Source organism: Cucurbita maxima, unplaced genomic scaffold (genome assembly GCF_002738345.1).
Source record: "Cucurbita maxima cultivar Rimu unplaced genomic scaffold, Cmax_1.0 Cma_Scf00017, whole genome shotgun sequence".
NCBI lineage: Eukaryota > Viridiplantae > Streptophyta > Magnoliopsida > Cucurbitales > Cucurbitaceae > Cucurbita > Cucurbita maxima.
In genome coordinates, this window is record NW_019272033.1 from 1,925,760 (window position 1) to 1,941,291 (window position 15,532).

The 15,532-nt window shown below is 36.9% G+C and overlaps 2 protein-coding genes across 2 annotated transcripts; one reads left to right on the plus strand and one right to left on the minus strand.

Moving 5' to 3' along the window:
• The first annotated feature begins 211 nt into the window (after nucleotides 1-211).
• On the plus strand, nucleotides 212-2,665 carry LOC111492117 (glutamyl-tRNA reductase 1, chloroplastic). The gene is made up of 3 exons (XM_023141334.1): nucleotides 212-490; nucleotides 678-919; nucleotides 1,302-2,665. The coding sequence occupies exons 1-3, from the start codon at nucleotides 232-234 to the stop codon at nucleotides 2,430-2,432; spliced, it is 1,632 nt and encodes a 543-aa protein (XP_022997102.1). The 5' UTR covers nucleotides 212-231; the 3' UTR covers nucleotides 2,433-2,665.
• Nucleotides 2,666-5,056: 2,391 nt separating this feature from the next.
• Nucleotides 5,057-7,910, minus strand: LOC111492103. The gene is made up of 2 exons (XM_023141301.1): nucleotides 7,222-7,910; nucleotides 5,057-7,128 (listed from the first exon to the last, which is right to left on the minus strand). The coding sequence occupies exons 1-2, from the start codon at nucleotides 7,585-7,587 to the stop codon at nucleotides 5,278-5,280; spliced, it is 2,217 nt and encodes a 738-aa protein (XP_022997069.1). The 5' UTR covers nucleotides 7,588-7,910; the 3' UTR covers nucleotides 5,057-5,277.
• Between the last annotated feature and the right edge of the window lie 7,622 nt (nucleotides 7,911-15,532).

Consider the following 15,532-nt stretch of genomic DNA (forward strand, 5'->3'; position numbering starts at 1 on the left):
CTTCAATTTCCCAATCTCAATTTCAAATCCTTTCTTTTTCTCTCTCTGATTTGATCCAAATTTCTCAATTCCCAATTCCTAATTTTTGTTTTTCTACCCACCAACTCTTATTTTCTTGCACAAACCACCTTCCACCACTTCTTCTTCCCATTTGACGACCTCCACCATTTTTGGTTTCCACTCCTCTCCTCTCCTTCCGCTTCGCCGTATTGGGTTTAGGGCTTCCTTTCCATGGCTGTTTCAACCAGTTTTTCCGGTACCAAATTGGAAGCCCTTTTATTGAAATCGGCGGCGACTTCCTCTTTTTCTCACCTTCCCCTTTTCTGCAAATCCATTCGGAGCAGGAGAATCCCATTTCAGAGAAGTGAGTTTTCGTCTTTGAGGTGCGAGGTTGCTTCATCGGATGTTTTGGTTCAGAATGATGAAATTGATCGGGCGAAATCTTCCAATCTCTCCGCGCTTGAACAGCTCAAAACCTCTGCTGCTGACAGTATGTATTTCCCCTTTTTGCTACTTTATTGCTTGAATCGGCTCTAGAATCCTAATTTCGACATTCCCAATTCATCAATGTTTAACTTGCATGATTAGCTTTTGGGTATCTGATTGAGAATTTTAGAAAATGCTATATGATTGGAAGAGTTCACTGAAATTTTGGGTTTGCTCTGTATGGAAATTAGGATATACAAAGGAGAGAAGCAGCATTGTTGTGATTGGGCTTAGTATTCATACAACACCTGTTGAAATGCGAGAAAAACTGGCTATTCCTGAGGCAGAGTGGCCTCGCGCCATTGGAGAGCTCTGTGGCTTAAACCACATAGAAGAAGCAGCTGTTCTTAGCACCTGCAACAGAATGGAGATATATGTTGTTGCTCTATCTCAGCATCGTGGAGTGAAAGAAGTGACTGAATGGATGTCTAAGGTTCCTTCTTTTCTCTTCGTTTTCTTTTAAGTTTCGGGAGCTGAAAATGAACTGTCCTGTTGTTGTTTTCATTGATATTAACATTCATAATTGTTCAAAACTCCTTGTTCATGTTAGAATATGCTCGTATGCTTTTGTTTTCTCTTCTTTTCAAGCATCTCCACCGCTTTTATGTTTCCAAATGTGTCATAGATTCAACTCTTAGTAGCCATCTGCTTAGAGATAATGAATATTTGGATGAGTCTTCATTATGTCAAAATTTCAATGCTAGATAGTTGTTTATTGAAAGTTTAGAAAAGGATTGTATCATCTGAAAGAATATGTTTTCAATTTTGATGTTATGTGTTAGAATGAAATTGTATGAATTGCTGGTTGTTTTCAGACAAGTGGAATCCCGGTTTCGGAAATTTGCCAGCACCGGTTCTTGTTGTATAACAACGATGCCACGCAACATATTTTCGAAGTTTCAGCTGGCCTTGACTCCCTTGTCCTAGGAGAAGGCCAAATCCTTGCTCAGGTTAAACAAGTTGTCAAGGTTGGGCAGGGTGTTGCAGGATTTGGAAGGAACATTAGTGGCCTTTTCAAGCACGCCATCACGGTGGGTAAGCGGGTGAGGACGGAGACTAATATTGCTGCTGGAGCTGTTTCTGTGAGTTCAGCTGCTGTAGAATTGGCCTTAATGAAGCTTCCTGAACCCTCACATGCCACTGCAAGAATGCTGGTGATTGGAGCTGGTAAGATGGGAAAGCTTGTTATTAAACATTTGGTAGCTAAAGGCTGCACAAAGATGGTCGTGGTGAATCGATCGGAAGAGCGAGTCACAGCCATCCGTGAGGAAATCAAGGATGTTGAGATCATCTACAAGCCGCTCACCGAAATGCTTAGTTGTGCAGCTGAAGCAGATGTGATATTCACCAGCACAGCTTCTGAAAGCCTTTTGTTTACAAAGGAGGAGGTTAAGAATCTCCCCCCTGTTGGGCATGATGTTGGGGACCTAAGGCTTTTCCTCGATATCTCCGTTCCTCGAAACGTCGGAGCATGCATCAATGATCTAGAAAATGTACGAGTTTACAATGTTGACGACCTTAAGGAGGTAGTTGCTGCAAATAAGGAGGATAGGCTTCGAAAAGCTATGGAAGCACAATCAATTATCACTGAAGAATCCAAACAATTTGAAGCATGGAGGGATTCATTGGAGACTGTTCCAACAATCAAGAAACTGAGAGCATATGCAGAAAGAATCAGAATGGCTGAACTCGAAAAATGTCTTTCAAAGATGGGTGATGACATCCCAAAGAAAACTCGACGAGCCGTGGACGATCTTAGTCGTGGTATAGTTAACAAGCTGCTTCATGGTCCAATGCAGCATTTGAGATGCGACGGTAGCGACAGCAGGACATTAAGCGAGACGTTGGAGAATATGCACGCGTTAAATAGAATGTTCAGCCTCGAGACAGAGATAGCAGTGTTGGAACAGAAGATCAGAGCTAAAGTTGAACAAAACCAGAAGTAATATGAAACTCTCATTTAGTTTCAGTGTTGAAAATAAGGGGAAAACTCCTCAGTCAGCTCGGTTCGTCGTGATCTCGAATTCGAATTCGTAAGTACTCTGGATTAATACCTCCGTTGTGTTGGCTTGTTCCTTGTGCATTATTATTCACATCTGTATCTGAAATGTTGTTAAGTTTTGTAATTAAGATACTGATTTTCTTCAATATATAGAGATAATCCTTGATTCTTCTGTCATTCTGTGATATCTCTTCAGTCAGTATGGATATTAATTTACTCTGAATGGTATTGGGATTGCAATGGTTTCAGTGAATCACATGGACAGATCAAGATCAGTGTAATTTAGTGAATTTAAAACTGTTTGAGTTTCAATGCTCATGTGAAGCTGAAGCTTTTCTTGTGCAAAAGTTCTGTTATATTTTACTATTATCTTATTTTAACCACCCGATTTGTAGCAAAAATGGGTATAATCATGTTCTAGTTAGAGTGTTCAATATAATGGAGATGGGATTTTTTTTTTTCTCGGGGGGCGAACTAGCTATAGCCGATCTGTGAGATCTAACCTCGGTTGGATATGAGAATGAATCATTTGTATAAGGGTGTAGAACCTCTCCTTAACAGATACGTTGGTGATACGTAGCGGATCAAGCAGACAATATTTGTTAGTGGTGGGTTTGGGCCATTACAATGGTATTAGAGCTAGACATTGAGCGGTGTTCCAGCGAGAACGCTATGCCTCAAGGGAGGTGGATTGTAAGATCCCACGTTGGCTGAGAGAGAAATGGAGTTTTTCTTATAAGGGTGTGAAAATCTTTCCATTTTAAAACTGTAAGGTTGATGACGATAGAAATGAGTGTGAAAGCTTCTCCTTAGTAGACCATTTAAAAACCGTAAGGTTGGCGACAATACGTACGTACCGGGCCAAAGCGGACAATATTTGCTAGCAATGGGCTTGGACCATTTCCAATGGTATCAGAGTCAGATACCAAAGTCAGTATTGTCCGGCTGACAGCGATACATAATGAACCAAAATAGACAATATTTACTAACGGTAGGCTTGAGCTGTTACCTGTTACAAATGGTAGGAGAGAGCCCGTCACCGGATGGTGTGGGACACTAGTTGGAGTAGGGCTAGACCCTCTCCATAGTAAACGTGTTTTAAAATTGTGAGGTTTACGACGATATGTAACGGACCAAAAGCGGACAGTATCTGCTAGCAGTGGGCTTGCGTTGTTATACAGGCAGCCGAGACAAGCCGAAGCCCAATCAAGTCACCCATGAGGTAACGAGAATGGCCTTACTCAATCAGCCCAAGTCGAGGAGTAAGGCCGACCATTAGAAAAGGATGTGGCCTACCGAGTTGAGTATTAACTAGGTCAAGGCTTTCCCTTACTTCTTTCCAACTATTCCGATACATTGTACGGTCTTATATGTCAAGAAAGGAAACGTACAAATCAAAGGAACAATATTACAATTAAGTTACGCGATTATTATCGCGTCTCAACTCACTCTTAATTAGGTATTTGAGTGAAGCAGTTATAGCTTCAAATCAATACAAGTGATGTGTAAATACTCACTTAATTTATTAATAAAATATAAAAATTATTCAAAATATATTTTTAAAATGAAAATTGGTATATAATTGCATTTATTGTCCCACATGTATTGAGAATAATATGTTTTCATAATTATTGAATTCTAATAACTATTTTCCACCTTCTAATAACGAAAATATATATTTTTTAAAAATAAAGCAAAAGATATTTAAAATTAATTCTCAATCATTTGCATAAACATGTAACATTGTCACGTTTAAATTTCTAGCAAAAACCTAAACCAGCCGACATCAATTAAAAATATATAATTAATTAATAATATAGTTTCTAGACAAGTATTTAATCGATAATTACCTAAATTAATATTACAATGACAACGTTAAAAAAATATATGTCAATGATCGTGAAAACAATTCATGTCACTATTTTTGTTTTTGTTTTTTTAGTGATACATGTCAATTATAGTTATGTTTAGCTAAATTTCTTTAAATGCTGTCACGTTTTAAAAGCTATAAATTATTGTCTATTTTTCACATACTCCACGTTTGTAATGACGGTAGATAATTCGAGTCTTTCAAAACATGAGTCAGTACAATAGCAAAGACGTATTTTGTTGTTAGTAATAAATTAAATGGGTGTTTTTCATCTTACTAACTAGTGTTAGAAAACACTCCACAAGTTGCAAGAGTCCAAGCTCACAGCTAGAAATGACTTTGTGGGATCTCACAATATACCTTACCTTCAAAATCTAGCGTCCTCGCTAGCACCCCACTTACACCCACCTTTGGGGTCTGGCATTCTCGCTGACACACAACTCAATAATTAGCTCTAATATCATTTGTAACAGCTCAAGCTCACCATTATAGCAAATATTGTCTTGTTCAGGGCTTTTCCCTTGTACGATCTTCTCACACTCTTATAAAAAAATATTCCGTTCATCTCTCCAACCAACGTAGGATTCCATCCCCACCAATCTCGGCCATCAAATTCAAAACCGACCAAATTTGATATTACCAATGCCCCCATCATTGAATCATTAGTAGTAATATATATATATAAAATAAAAAAGAAGAAAAGGTGGAACTTTTGGTTGAATAAAGAAGAATAAAAAGAAAAACAAAAAGGCCCATCTTTCTCTACATGAAACCTACACAAAGCTGAGTGTAAGCATGGAATTCATGAAACCCAGAACACAATCCATGATGATGTGAAAACCCCACTTTGCCCCCACAAATCCTTCTCTCTACTGTACTGTTTTTTACCCTTTTTCGAAATCAGTCCTCGCCACAGCTTCTAGAACCTGGCGTTTTCGAATCCGTGCAAATCGCCGACTCTACTTCTCAGCGATTTTTTCATAATCGCCACTCTCGCCAGCTTCTCCGCAGCTCTCCACGCCGACGTCGGCGTCAACGGCTCTCCGTTTTCGTCCACCATCGTCGGACCTTCCTTGTCGCCGCCACCTCTCCTAACTGGCGTTGTCGTCATTATATGCTGCTGCTGCTGCTGCTGATGTAATTCAAATTGTTGCTGCCTTCGCCATTGGAGCTCTGCCAGCTCTACTTCCAGCTCACGCACGGACACGTCAGCACTGGTTGATCCTGATTGGATTAGTAATGCACGCGCCGACGCCAGTAAATGATGCGCGCTTGTATGATCTTCGTATTCGATTAATCTCCTGGATTCTGCAACAGCGCGGGTTGTTATGAACGTGTTTCTCAGCCGTTCGAACTTCGGAGCGGATGATCCGACGGCTATTGGGCGTGCGATGAGGATGTCTTGTTCTCGGCTATACACTACTTCTTGTGTGGATGGGTCCTTGTAGAGACACTGCATAGTCATCACGTGGTGGGTCCCAGCCGCCGATGTCGGAATCTTCAATTCTACGAGTAATTCCCTTTCCTCCTCGGCGTATAAATCGCCGAGCCGGACCGAACCCAAGCTGCAGACCGTAGGCCGTCCTGTACAGGAATATATGGCGGAGATCACGACGGGAGAGGAGCCGGTCTGGAAGCCCAGCTGAATACGGAGATCTTGAACCACCACGCTTAATAACCCGCTAACGCATTTTGCAAAGGCGTCCTCCGCCGGTTCTTGACAGTATCCGCCGCTCTTTCCAAATCCGGATGCGTGAACCGGGATTTCTATATGGGCGAACCGGGTGGATGACTCGTGCTTCCTCAAATGCCGTTGATTAGAATGGATCCGCTCGTCTTGGCCGTCGGATAGAAGCATGATACTGGCAACCGGGTTTTTCTCTCGCCGGTCCTCGAGTACTTTTGTGGCCTTTCTCAAAGCCTCCCCCACGCTGGATCCTTGGCTGCAGACCAGCGCGTCGATCACGTGCAGAGCTGCACGTTGGCCTTGAGCCGACATTCTCCTCAACGGCAACACCCTTTTGGGGGTGGCGGAGAAAGCGACGACGGCGAGTCGGTCCGACGAGCCCAACGACGAAATGACCAATCGCATGGCTCGTTTCAGCATCATCAATTTGGGCCCCGTCATGCTTCCACTTACGTCTAGCACCGCCACTAAATCGATCGGCGCACGTCGGGATGGGTCTAATAAATTCGCGTTGGCTCTGTTTCTGGCCGGATGCGGTGGTGGCGCTTTTACTTTCAGAGCCACCGCGTAAGTCTCGTGGGTATGTCCGGATGAAATCAGCGCCGTTTCAGGGAGGAGTCGGACCTGAACATTGGTCCTCTGATTTAAAGATTTGACGGAACTCGAAGGCGGCTTTGGGTTAACAAAGAAGCCTTGAAATTCCTCAACATCTTCTTGGTTCTCATCTGCTTCAGGGATGGGGATAATCCGGCCGCCGGTGGTGGGGGACAAAAGGGGCTCGTCGTCATCGTAGGACCTGAATTCCAATGGCTTGGATTTAAAGGCTGTGGGGGAAGATTCAATCATGGGTTTATCCTGAATCTTGGGTTTAGAATCATGTTGGGTCAGTGGGCCCAGATTTTTATGGGCGGCGAGCAGAGGAACGTCTTTCCATGTGGTGTTGCAGACTGGACAAACAAGAGAGGCGTGGTTTCTGACATGAGCGGCTATACAAGGAAAATGAAACGCATGGCCACACTCCGCCGTGTAAATCGCCGTCCCATGTCCCGTCTTCACGCTACTCAAACAGATTCCACAGCTACTCTGTTTCGAGAAAACAGAACAGAACACAAAAACCCCATAAGTCAAATTCGTAAATTCCCTAAAAAAAAACAGAGAAAACCCCAGAAATCTTACTCTAAACTTGAAACTGTTCTTGAAAAGCGAGAGTTTAAGAGGGGAACGAGGAGAAGACGGATTTGAACCCAAAATCCCTCGTTGAGATTTAGCAGATTTGGGAGTAGAAGCAGAGGAAGAAGAGGTCTTGCATTGGAGCGTGGTGGACTTCTCAACAGCGTCGTGAGTTGTCCGACAGCGAAGGCCAGGGCTAGTCAGTGGCTGATTAGACTGCAGTCGAGGAGTAGAAGGGTTGCTGAAGAAACCCAATCGGACACAGCTTCTAGGACTGGGATTAGCGGTGCCGGAACTCCTCTGTTTCTCTGAATTAGAATCTGAATCTCGAGAAACAGTAGTACAGAAGGCCTTCCTCCAACCAGTACCCATTTGGGGGAAGAGAAAGAGAAGAAAAGGGTCGATGAAAATGGAGTCAGTTTAACGAAGGAACAGAGGATAGATCTGAAAAACAGAGAAAAAAACAGAGCATGGCATGGGGATCGGATCAGAGGAAGAAGAAGAAGAAGAAGAAAGGGAAAAGGTTAATGGGTTTGTTCTTGTTGATTGGCGTTTAGAATGGGTATTTATTAGATTTGAATATTGGGTCTCTTCTAGTTACCAATAGGCCCAAAAAGATCTCTGTTTTTCTCTGAGAAATACAGGCAGCTCGTCTCCCTCCCGACCTTAGGCCCTTGCATCTATGGGGATATGTATATATATAATAAATATTCATTGGAAAAGGTGAATTTCGGGTATGAAATTACCAAATTAACCTTTTTTTTTCTCCTTTTTTTCCTTTAAGAAAAAGGAAAGTGAAGAACGGTCAACGACCGACCCTCAACGTTAACTCCGGATCGGACAAGCCCTCTTATTCTCCATGCTCTTTGTGAGCTCATGTTTTTCACCCAATTCTATAAAATTTAACCCTTTTTTAATTTTAGTATATAATAATTTACTCGACCATTAATCAATTTTTATTAATATATATATATATACCTCGTTAAAATAAATTCTTATAAAAAAATAATAATTTGTTTCTTTTATTATGCATCGGTCTAAATTCTAATTTTCGTCTATTAATTATGATGAGTTATATTTTAATTTTGGAAAAATAGAATTATTTATAAACGAATGTAGTATTTTATTTAATTTTGTAGTTAATTTAGGTTATATAAAATATAATAATGTATGGTAAGGTAGAAAAGAGTATATGATGATGAGGCTGATACTAGCCGTATGATTAGATGAGATTGATTGAGTTATGATGATCCTACGGTGGTGGAAAAAGGACATAAAATCACGACAGTCTAGGCCTTTAGTCCTACAGAATTGATGTGTGTGCCCTATACTATACTATACTACACTCCCCCCAGCTACGCAAGATTTGAAAAGGTTGAAAATTACGCCAAATATTTCACTTTTTTAAGAAGTTTATTTATTTATTTATTTATTTTCTGACGTGTCCATTTCCCTAATTTACTTCCTCTCTCCACCCCCTCTTTCAAATGTCAACTCACTGTCTTTTTGTTGAGTTGCTTCTTTCGTAAATCTTCGAGCTATCTTGCGACACACCCGAACGCTTATGAAGAATTGTTTCATTCTATTACATTTAGTTGTCAGGTGATTATCAGAGCTTCAACTCGTTTTTTTATCTATGAGAAGAGGAGAACAAAACAGTGTAGAAATCAACGTCCCTGTGAATCGTGAGGTTCCACAATAGTTGGAGAGGAAAACAAAACGTTCTTTATAGTATGTGAAAACTTCTCTCTACCATACACGTTTAAAACCATAACGCTAATATCGATACATAATGGATCAAAGTAAACAAACCCATGATCGTTTTTGCATAGTTTCGTTCATTACTTTAACACAAGGAATTATAATGTTCGGTAATTATTTCAAAGTAATTATTGGCGAACTCGAACCAAACGTCTCTTATTCACCGCCACAAGCTTTCCGTTTTACAATGTTTGGTCCCTTCCCTTTTTTCTTCAAATCTTTTTTTTATTCTCTTTTTCAAATTTATATATATTATTGATTTCTTTTTTTATATATAGAGGTTTGAAAATATATTTGTCAAAGTCAACGTATCAAAAATGAATTGGTCTTGCCTTGCCTTGTCAACCTTTTGTTCCAAGTACCGAGGTGTTTAATCTTTTAATGCACTGGAGTTTCTTTAATTTAATTTTATTTAAATGGGAGGATGGTGGGCCCCTTTTATTAGCCAACGTGGACAATAGCATTCCATGTGGGATACCCATGTCATTACCATCTAACTTATTTTTTATCTCCACGTGGCACCACACATGTCTACTTCCGGTCAAACTCGTTGACTCAATCCTCCAAAAATCATAATCAATCTCTTTAATTTTCCTAATAGAGAAATGAGGTTGGTGGTTTTCAAATTAAGAATCCAACTCTCCCTAAAGCATATATATATATATGTATAGCACTCACTGTCATCAAGTATGGTAGCTAGATTATTCTCACTCGGATGAGGTATCCGTTCATTCATGCACTCAGTGTTATCAAGTATGGTAGCTAGATTATTCTCACTCGGATGAGGTATCCGTTCATTCATGCACTCAGTGTTATCAAGCATGGTAGCTAGATTATTCTCACTCGGATGTGTTATCAGTTCATTCATGCACTCAGTGTCATCAAGCATGGTAGCTAAATTGTTCTCACTTGAAAGTGGTATCGGTTCATTCATGCACCTAGTTTCATTAAGCATGGTAGCTAGATAATTCTCATTTGGATGTGGTCTCGATTTATTCATATACTCAGATGTCAACGAGCATAGTAGCTAGGGTGCTGGGGTTTAAGAATGATAAGGAGTGGTTTGAGGGTGTTTCATGAAGGAAATAGCAATGACATACCACATGACCTTAATTTAATTCAACATCCCATAAGGAAGTAAGCCCACAAGACTTTCCTTCAACTTTTTAATTATTTAATTATTTTATAAAAATTGGATTAAATTTGAAATTAATAAGATTCCCATCAATTTCAAAGCACCAAATCGCTCTGGATTTGTGTAATCGCTTGTATTCAATTATAACCCATGTGGGTTTCTCTGTATTTTTTGACAACCCATCTTGGACAATTTTATATTACCATATCATATTATCGAACAAATAAATAAATAAATAAATAAATAATATTGGGTCTTTTCTTCAATATGAATTTCCAAATAATTAATATATTGGAGATTACGTCATTAATCTTTAACCATCCTTAAATCCCATTAAATTGTAATTTAGTCATAAATTTAATTAAAAAATTGTTAAAAATTACAGAAAACATCCCTTTTCGACTTGGAAAATTTTCATTTTTTCATTAAAATTAAATTTTTTAAAAAATAAATGAATTACTTCTCGAGTTTAAATTTCGCATTAATTGTCACGTCAATTTTCATATAATAAATGGAAAAAAAATGGTATAAGGTTGGTTAGAGAGAGAGAAAGCAAATGGTGGTGGAGGAGAAGAGTTGGTTAAAAAACGACATAAAATGTGTCGTATCATTCACATGGAAGATAACATTAAAAAACAGGTCTAGAGATAGAGAGAGAGAGAGAGAAAGAGTTGGTTTGAATTTTAAATAATATTGAAATTTTAATGAGAAAAAAATAGAAAAGAAAAAAATATGAAAGGGCCTTCACTACTTCTGGTTGGTTGTTAAGATGCTCCCATTATTAGTCCCCATCTTTTCTTTAACTCCAAAAAAAAAAAAAATTAAGAAGAAAACAACAAAAATAATAAATTAAATAAATAAAACCTCTTTTACACTTTTACCCCTTTTATTTCCACGTTCTTAATTCTTTATAATTAAATGAACTATCGTTACTATTTGTGATATTCTATTATTAGTTGGAGAAGTGATATCAAATCTAGACAATAGATACTGTACTAGTGCTCAAAGACGCTGAGACTCAAATAGATTGGAGGGTGAGATCCCATATCGAGAAAATAGGTTATAGTAGGTTCCTTTTTTACTTTGAACGAGACTGATGTCGGAGAAGGTCTATAAACGTGTTGCTCGAGTGAGGGTATAGGAGGAATTTGGATTGGGGATAATTTATTTAATAATGTTTGTACAATGAATGTGTGATAAGGGTGGGAACTATGACTTTGCTTTGCAATGAAGACAATTGGAGCCTTCTTTGTGGCCACTCAGATTTGAAGCAAAACTTTTTTTAGATTTTTATTTTTTTATTTATTTATTTATTTATTTAAATAAATAAATAAAATAGAGAATACAATGAATCAAGTTTATGACCCAAGTAATGACATCCTTTGTCATCCAATTTTATTTTTTTTATTTTTTATTTCTATTTCTTATAAAATTGTTATTAATATTTTAATAAACTGTGAATTACTGCTCAGTTTTCTCTTAAGATTTTAAAACAGGTTCACTAGGGAGAGGTTTCAATACTCTTATAAGTAAGGTTTTATTTCCCTCTTCAATTGATGTGAGATTGTGAGATTGTGAGATCTCACAATCCACCCTCTTCCGAGGTCCACAGCTTCCTCGTTGGTATAACACCTAATGTCTAACTCTGATATCATTTGTAACCGTCTAAACAATCATAATCCACCCTCCTTAGGGGTTCAGCTTCCTAGTTGGCATACCGCCCGATGTCTGATTCTAATATCATTTGTAACCGTCTAACGAATCACAATCCACTCCCCTTAGGGGTCTAGTTTCCATGTTGGCACATCATTCAGTGTTTGGCTCTGATTACATTTGTAACCATGTAAAGAATCTCAATCCACCCTCCTTGGGGGTCCAGCTTCCTCGTTGGCACACTGCGTAGTGTCTGACTCTGATATCATTTGTAATCGTCTAAAGAATCATAATCCACCTTCCATGGGGGTCTAGCTACCTCGTTGGCACATTGTCTGGACTCTGGCTTGATATCATTTGTAACCGTCTAAAGAATCACAATCTACCCTCCTCGGTGGTCCAACTTCCTCATTGGCTCACCATCTAGTGTTTGACTCTAATATCATTTGTAACCGTCTAAAGAAGACAATATATGTTAGCGGTGAGCTTAAGCTATTAATTAGTCACGGAATTAATTAAAAAACACAATTTTTAGAGAGAGAGACCATATCGAAGAAGAGACATTAGACAATTTAAAAAGACATTGTCGTTTGAAATGTTTGAAAATTGGAAAACCAAACAAAAAAATGAGATGCTTCCATAACTTCGTACCCTTAATTAATCCTCAAACCTCTCTTACTTTTTCAACTAATACCAAACGACACAACCCTTCCCCTTTTTCTCTTTTGTCTCTTCTTCCTATACAAAAACATATAACAAATTTACTCGAGTTTTATCGAACGTCTTCTTTCCTCTATCAATCCAACGAAAACCTGTCTCCAACGCTCGGGACCTTCTAAAAAACCTCGACTTGATTGAAACAGTTTATGTTAACCCAATCATATTTTCGAAGACAACGATGTTGTAGCTTAGCTTGTCATGTTATTTACAAGCGCCAAAACATACCCATGTGAGATGGTCTCTTCTTGTGGGGGACGGATGGAAAGTTTCAAGCTTTTTCATCATATATTTCACCCATATACTCCTTCTATGCCTATGGATTAAGCGTTTGGATCGATGAGCTCTCTCGTAAACAAACAATCATCTTTTCTTTCAATTATTTTGTAAAAATATAATTCGTCGCAATGAAATTGTTCGATGTGATAGTTAATGACTTTTTCTATCTGCACATGTCGTCATTTAAAAAAAACATGAACAAATTAAGATTGAAATTTCACTTCAGTTCAGTTCAACGTTTAAGAACGAATTTAGAAGAGTCAAAACAGAAGTTTAGTTTCAACCGACATTGGCTCACCACCCCAACTGATTCTTTAATGAGTCCGACATAAATTAATTAGTAATTTGTTTAATAATTATGGTTGGTGATTAGCTTAATGATATTGTTGGTTCATGAACCATCACTCACAAATGCATGGAGGTTAGGAAGTTAGGAGTTTGGAAGTTTTTCCATAATAATAATAATAATAATCATTTATTTTCTTTTTGGGATTTAGATAACCGAGTAAAAAAGGTATATACGAATGAACTGATATTACATTCGTTTGTGAGCGATTATGAGGACAGACTGACTAAGAACGACTTAAAAAAATTGAAAGTTACTAGCTATAAAATTTTAATGTGAATATCTGACCTCTTTATATTTTAATCAATTGAGCTATGTTCAAGTTGACTAGTATATATAATGATAAACTATTAGATATCAAATTATAAAGAACTAAATCGTCATATAATAAAAGTCAACCCACATCATTTTAATGAGATTTTGAACGATAGAGCCGTGTGCAAATTGTTACATATTTTTTAATTATGAAAGCTAAATTATTATCGGTTTACAATTTACGATGAATAAATAAGAAAAATAATTAATGAGAGAAAATAATTGGTGAGAGAGAAAACATGGGTCCATCAGTGTTGTTGGATTCTGCAAATGTTGTAGTAAGAAATAGGAATCTAGCGTCTTAGTTGGCAAACTATTTAGTGTCTGTGTATCGTCATTAGTCTCACGATTTTAAAACGCGTTGATAAGAAGAGGATTTTACATTTTTATAAGGAACGCTTTGTTTCCCTCGTCAATCGATGTGGGGATCTCACGAGAGGTGGCGACCATTCTCAAGAACCAAAAAGTCTTTGGACACGCCTCTAGGCTTACTACTCACCTCTGCTTGATCACAGATTCTCGACCCTGTTGTTTGACTTCCACTACAGTTGACCTCATTAATTCAATAACCGTTCACATTTTTTTATTATCAAAGAATATATCTCTTTACTTATATGACGGACTGATTTTTTATTTTAAATCATGCAAAGTGGCCCAATTCCTTGCTAGCTTTCCTCAACTCAATCTTTTTCGTTCTTGAGATGTGAGATTCTACATCGGTTAGAGAAGGAAACAAAACATTCCTTAAACACGCGTGATTTTGGATAAATCATAAAAGTCATAATTAACCCTTATGCACACGTGGGTGATTTTGGATAAGGAATCTACATATCTTTATATTATCCATACTTTTTCTCTTTTAATATATTAAATATATTGGGTTATTTACATTTTTACCATTATATTACTAAAACATTGTATACTCTTTTTTCTTTTTTTAATAGAAATGCATATACAATTTTATTGATTTAATTTTTTTTTCTTTTGTTAATATTATTTTAAAAAAATATTTTGCAAATAATATATGTAATTATTATGAGTAAAAAGGTAATTTAATATATTTCATTTTTCAAGATTGAATAGATTCACCCCAAGCCCAATGGACTTTTGTCTTATGGGCCTCCCAAATTATAATTTTTATTTTTTCTTTAAAAAATTACTTTCTTTTATAATATAGTTTTTTAATATTGTAATGGAAGATGTGACAAGTAATATGGAATTTGAATTTAGTGAAAGTTTAATTTTATATTTTGATAACTAAAATCATTAATTCAAAAGTTGGGATTATTATATCTCGAAAATCTAATTTATTTTGATTTTCTTAATCAAATTATAATTTCCATTTATTGATAGGTATAATGTCCTTTAGTTAATTAAATTGTAGTATTGATTTGTTGGATATAAATTAATTTAATTTGGATTTGGATTTGAGATGTTAGGTTTGGATTAATTGAATTTAATTAAAATTTGGACAACTCAGGTGCTTGACTTGTTCGTGATTTAACGCAATGCTTTTAAGAGTTGACTAATAGATGCTATATTAACTTAATTGTTTGGTTGCAATCGTGATCCCCTTTTGATATAAACAAATGTTCTCTTAATAATAATAATAATAATAATAATAATAATAATTGTTTTTGTTTTATATTTTTGTAAAATAATGTCACTTTTTTACCATTTTGTATAAATTTTTCATTTTTCTTAAAAATATATTTGAATTTTAAGCTAAATTTCAAAAACTAAATTACTTTTAAAACTATTTTTTTAGTTTTCAAATTTTGACATGATTTTTTAATAGTTTGAAAAAATAGGTGATGAGGCGCAAAAAAAAAATAAAAATAATAATAATAATAAATCAAAGAAGACTTGAATGTAAAGGTTTGTAATTTTATCATTGGAGGAAGAAAAATAAAACAAATAGATATTTTACCTATTAACCTAAATTAAGTAAATGAGTCAACAAACCCAAATCAATCTAACCTAACCTCTAACCTATGAACATCTCTGGTGTCAGATACCATGTCGGTTGAAGAGTGAAACGAATCCTTCTATAAGATGTGGAAACTTCTTCCTACCAAACGTGTTTTAAAATCATGAGACTGACGATTATA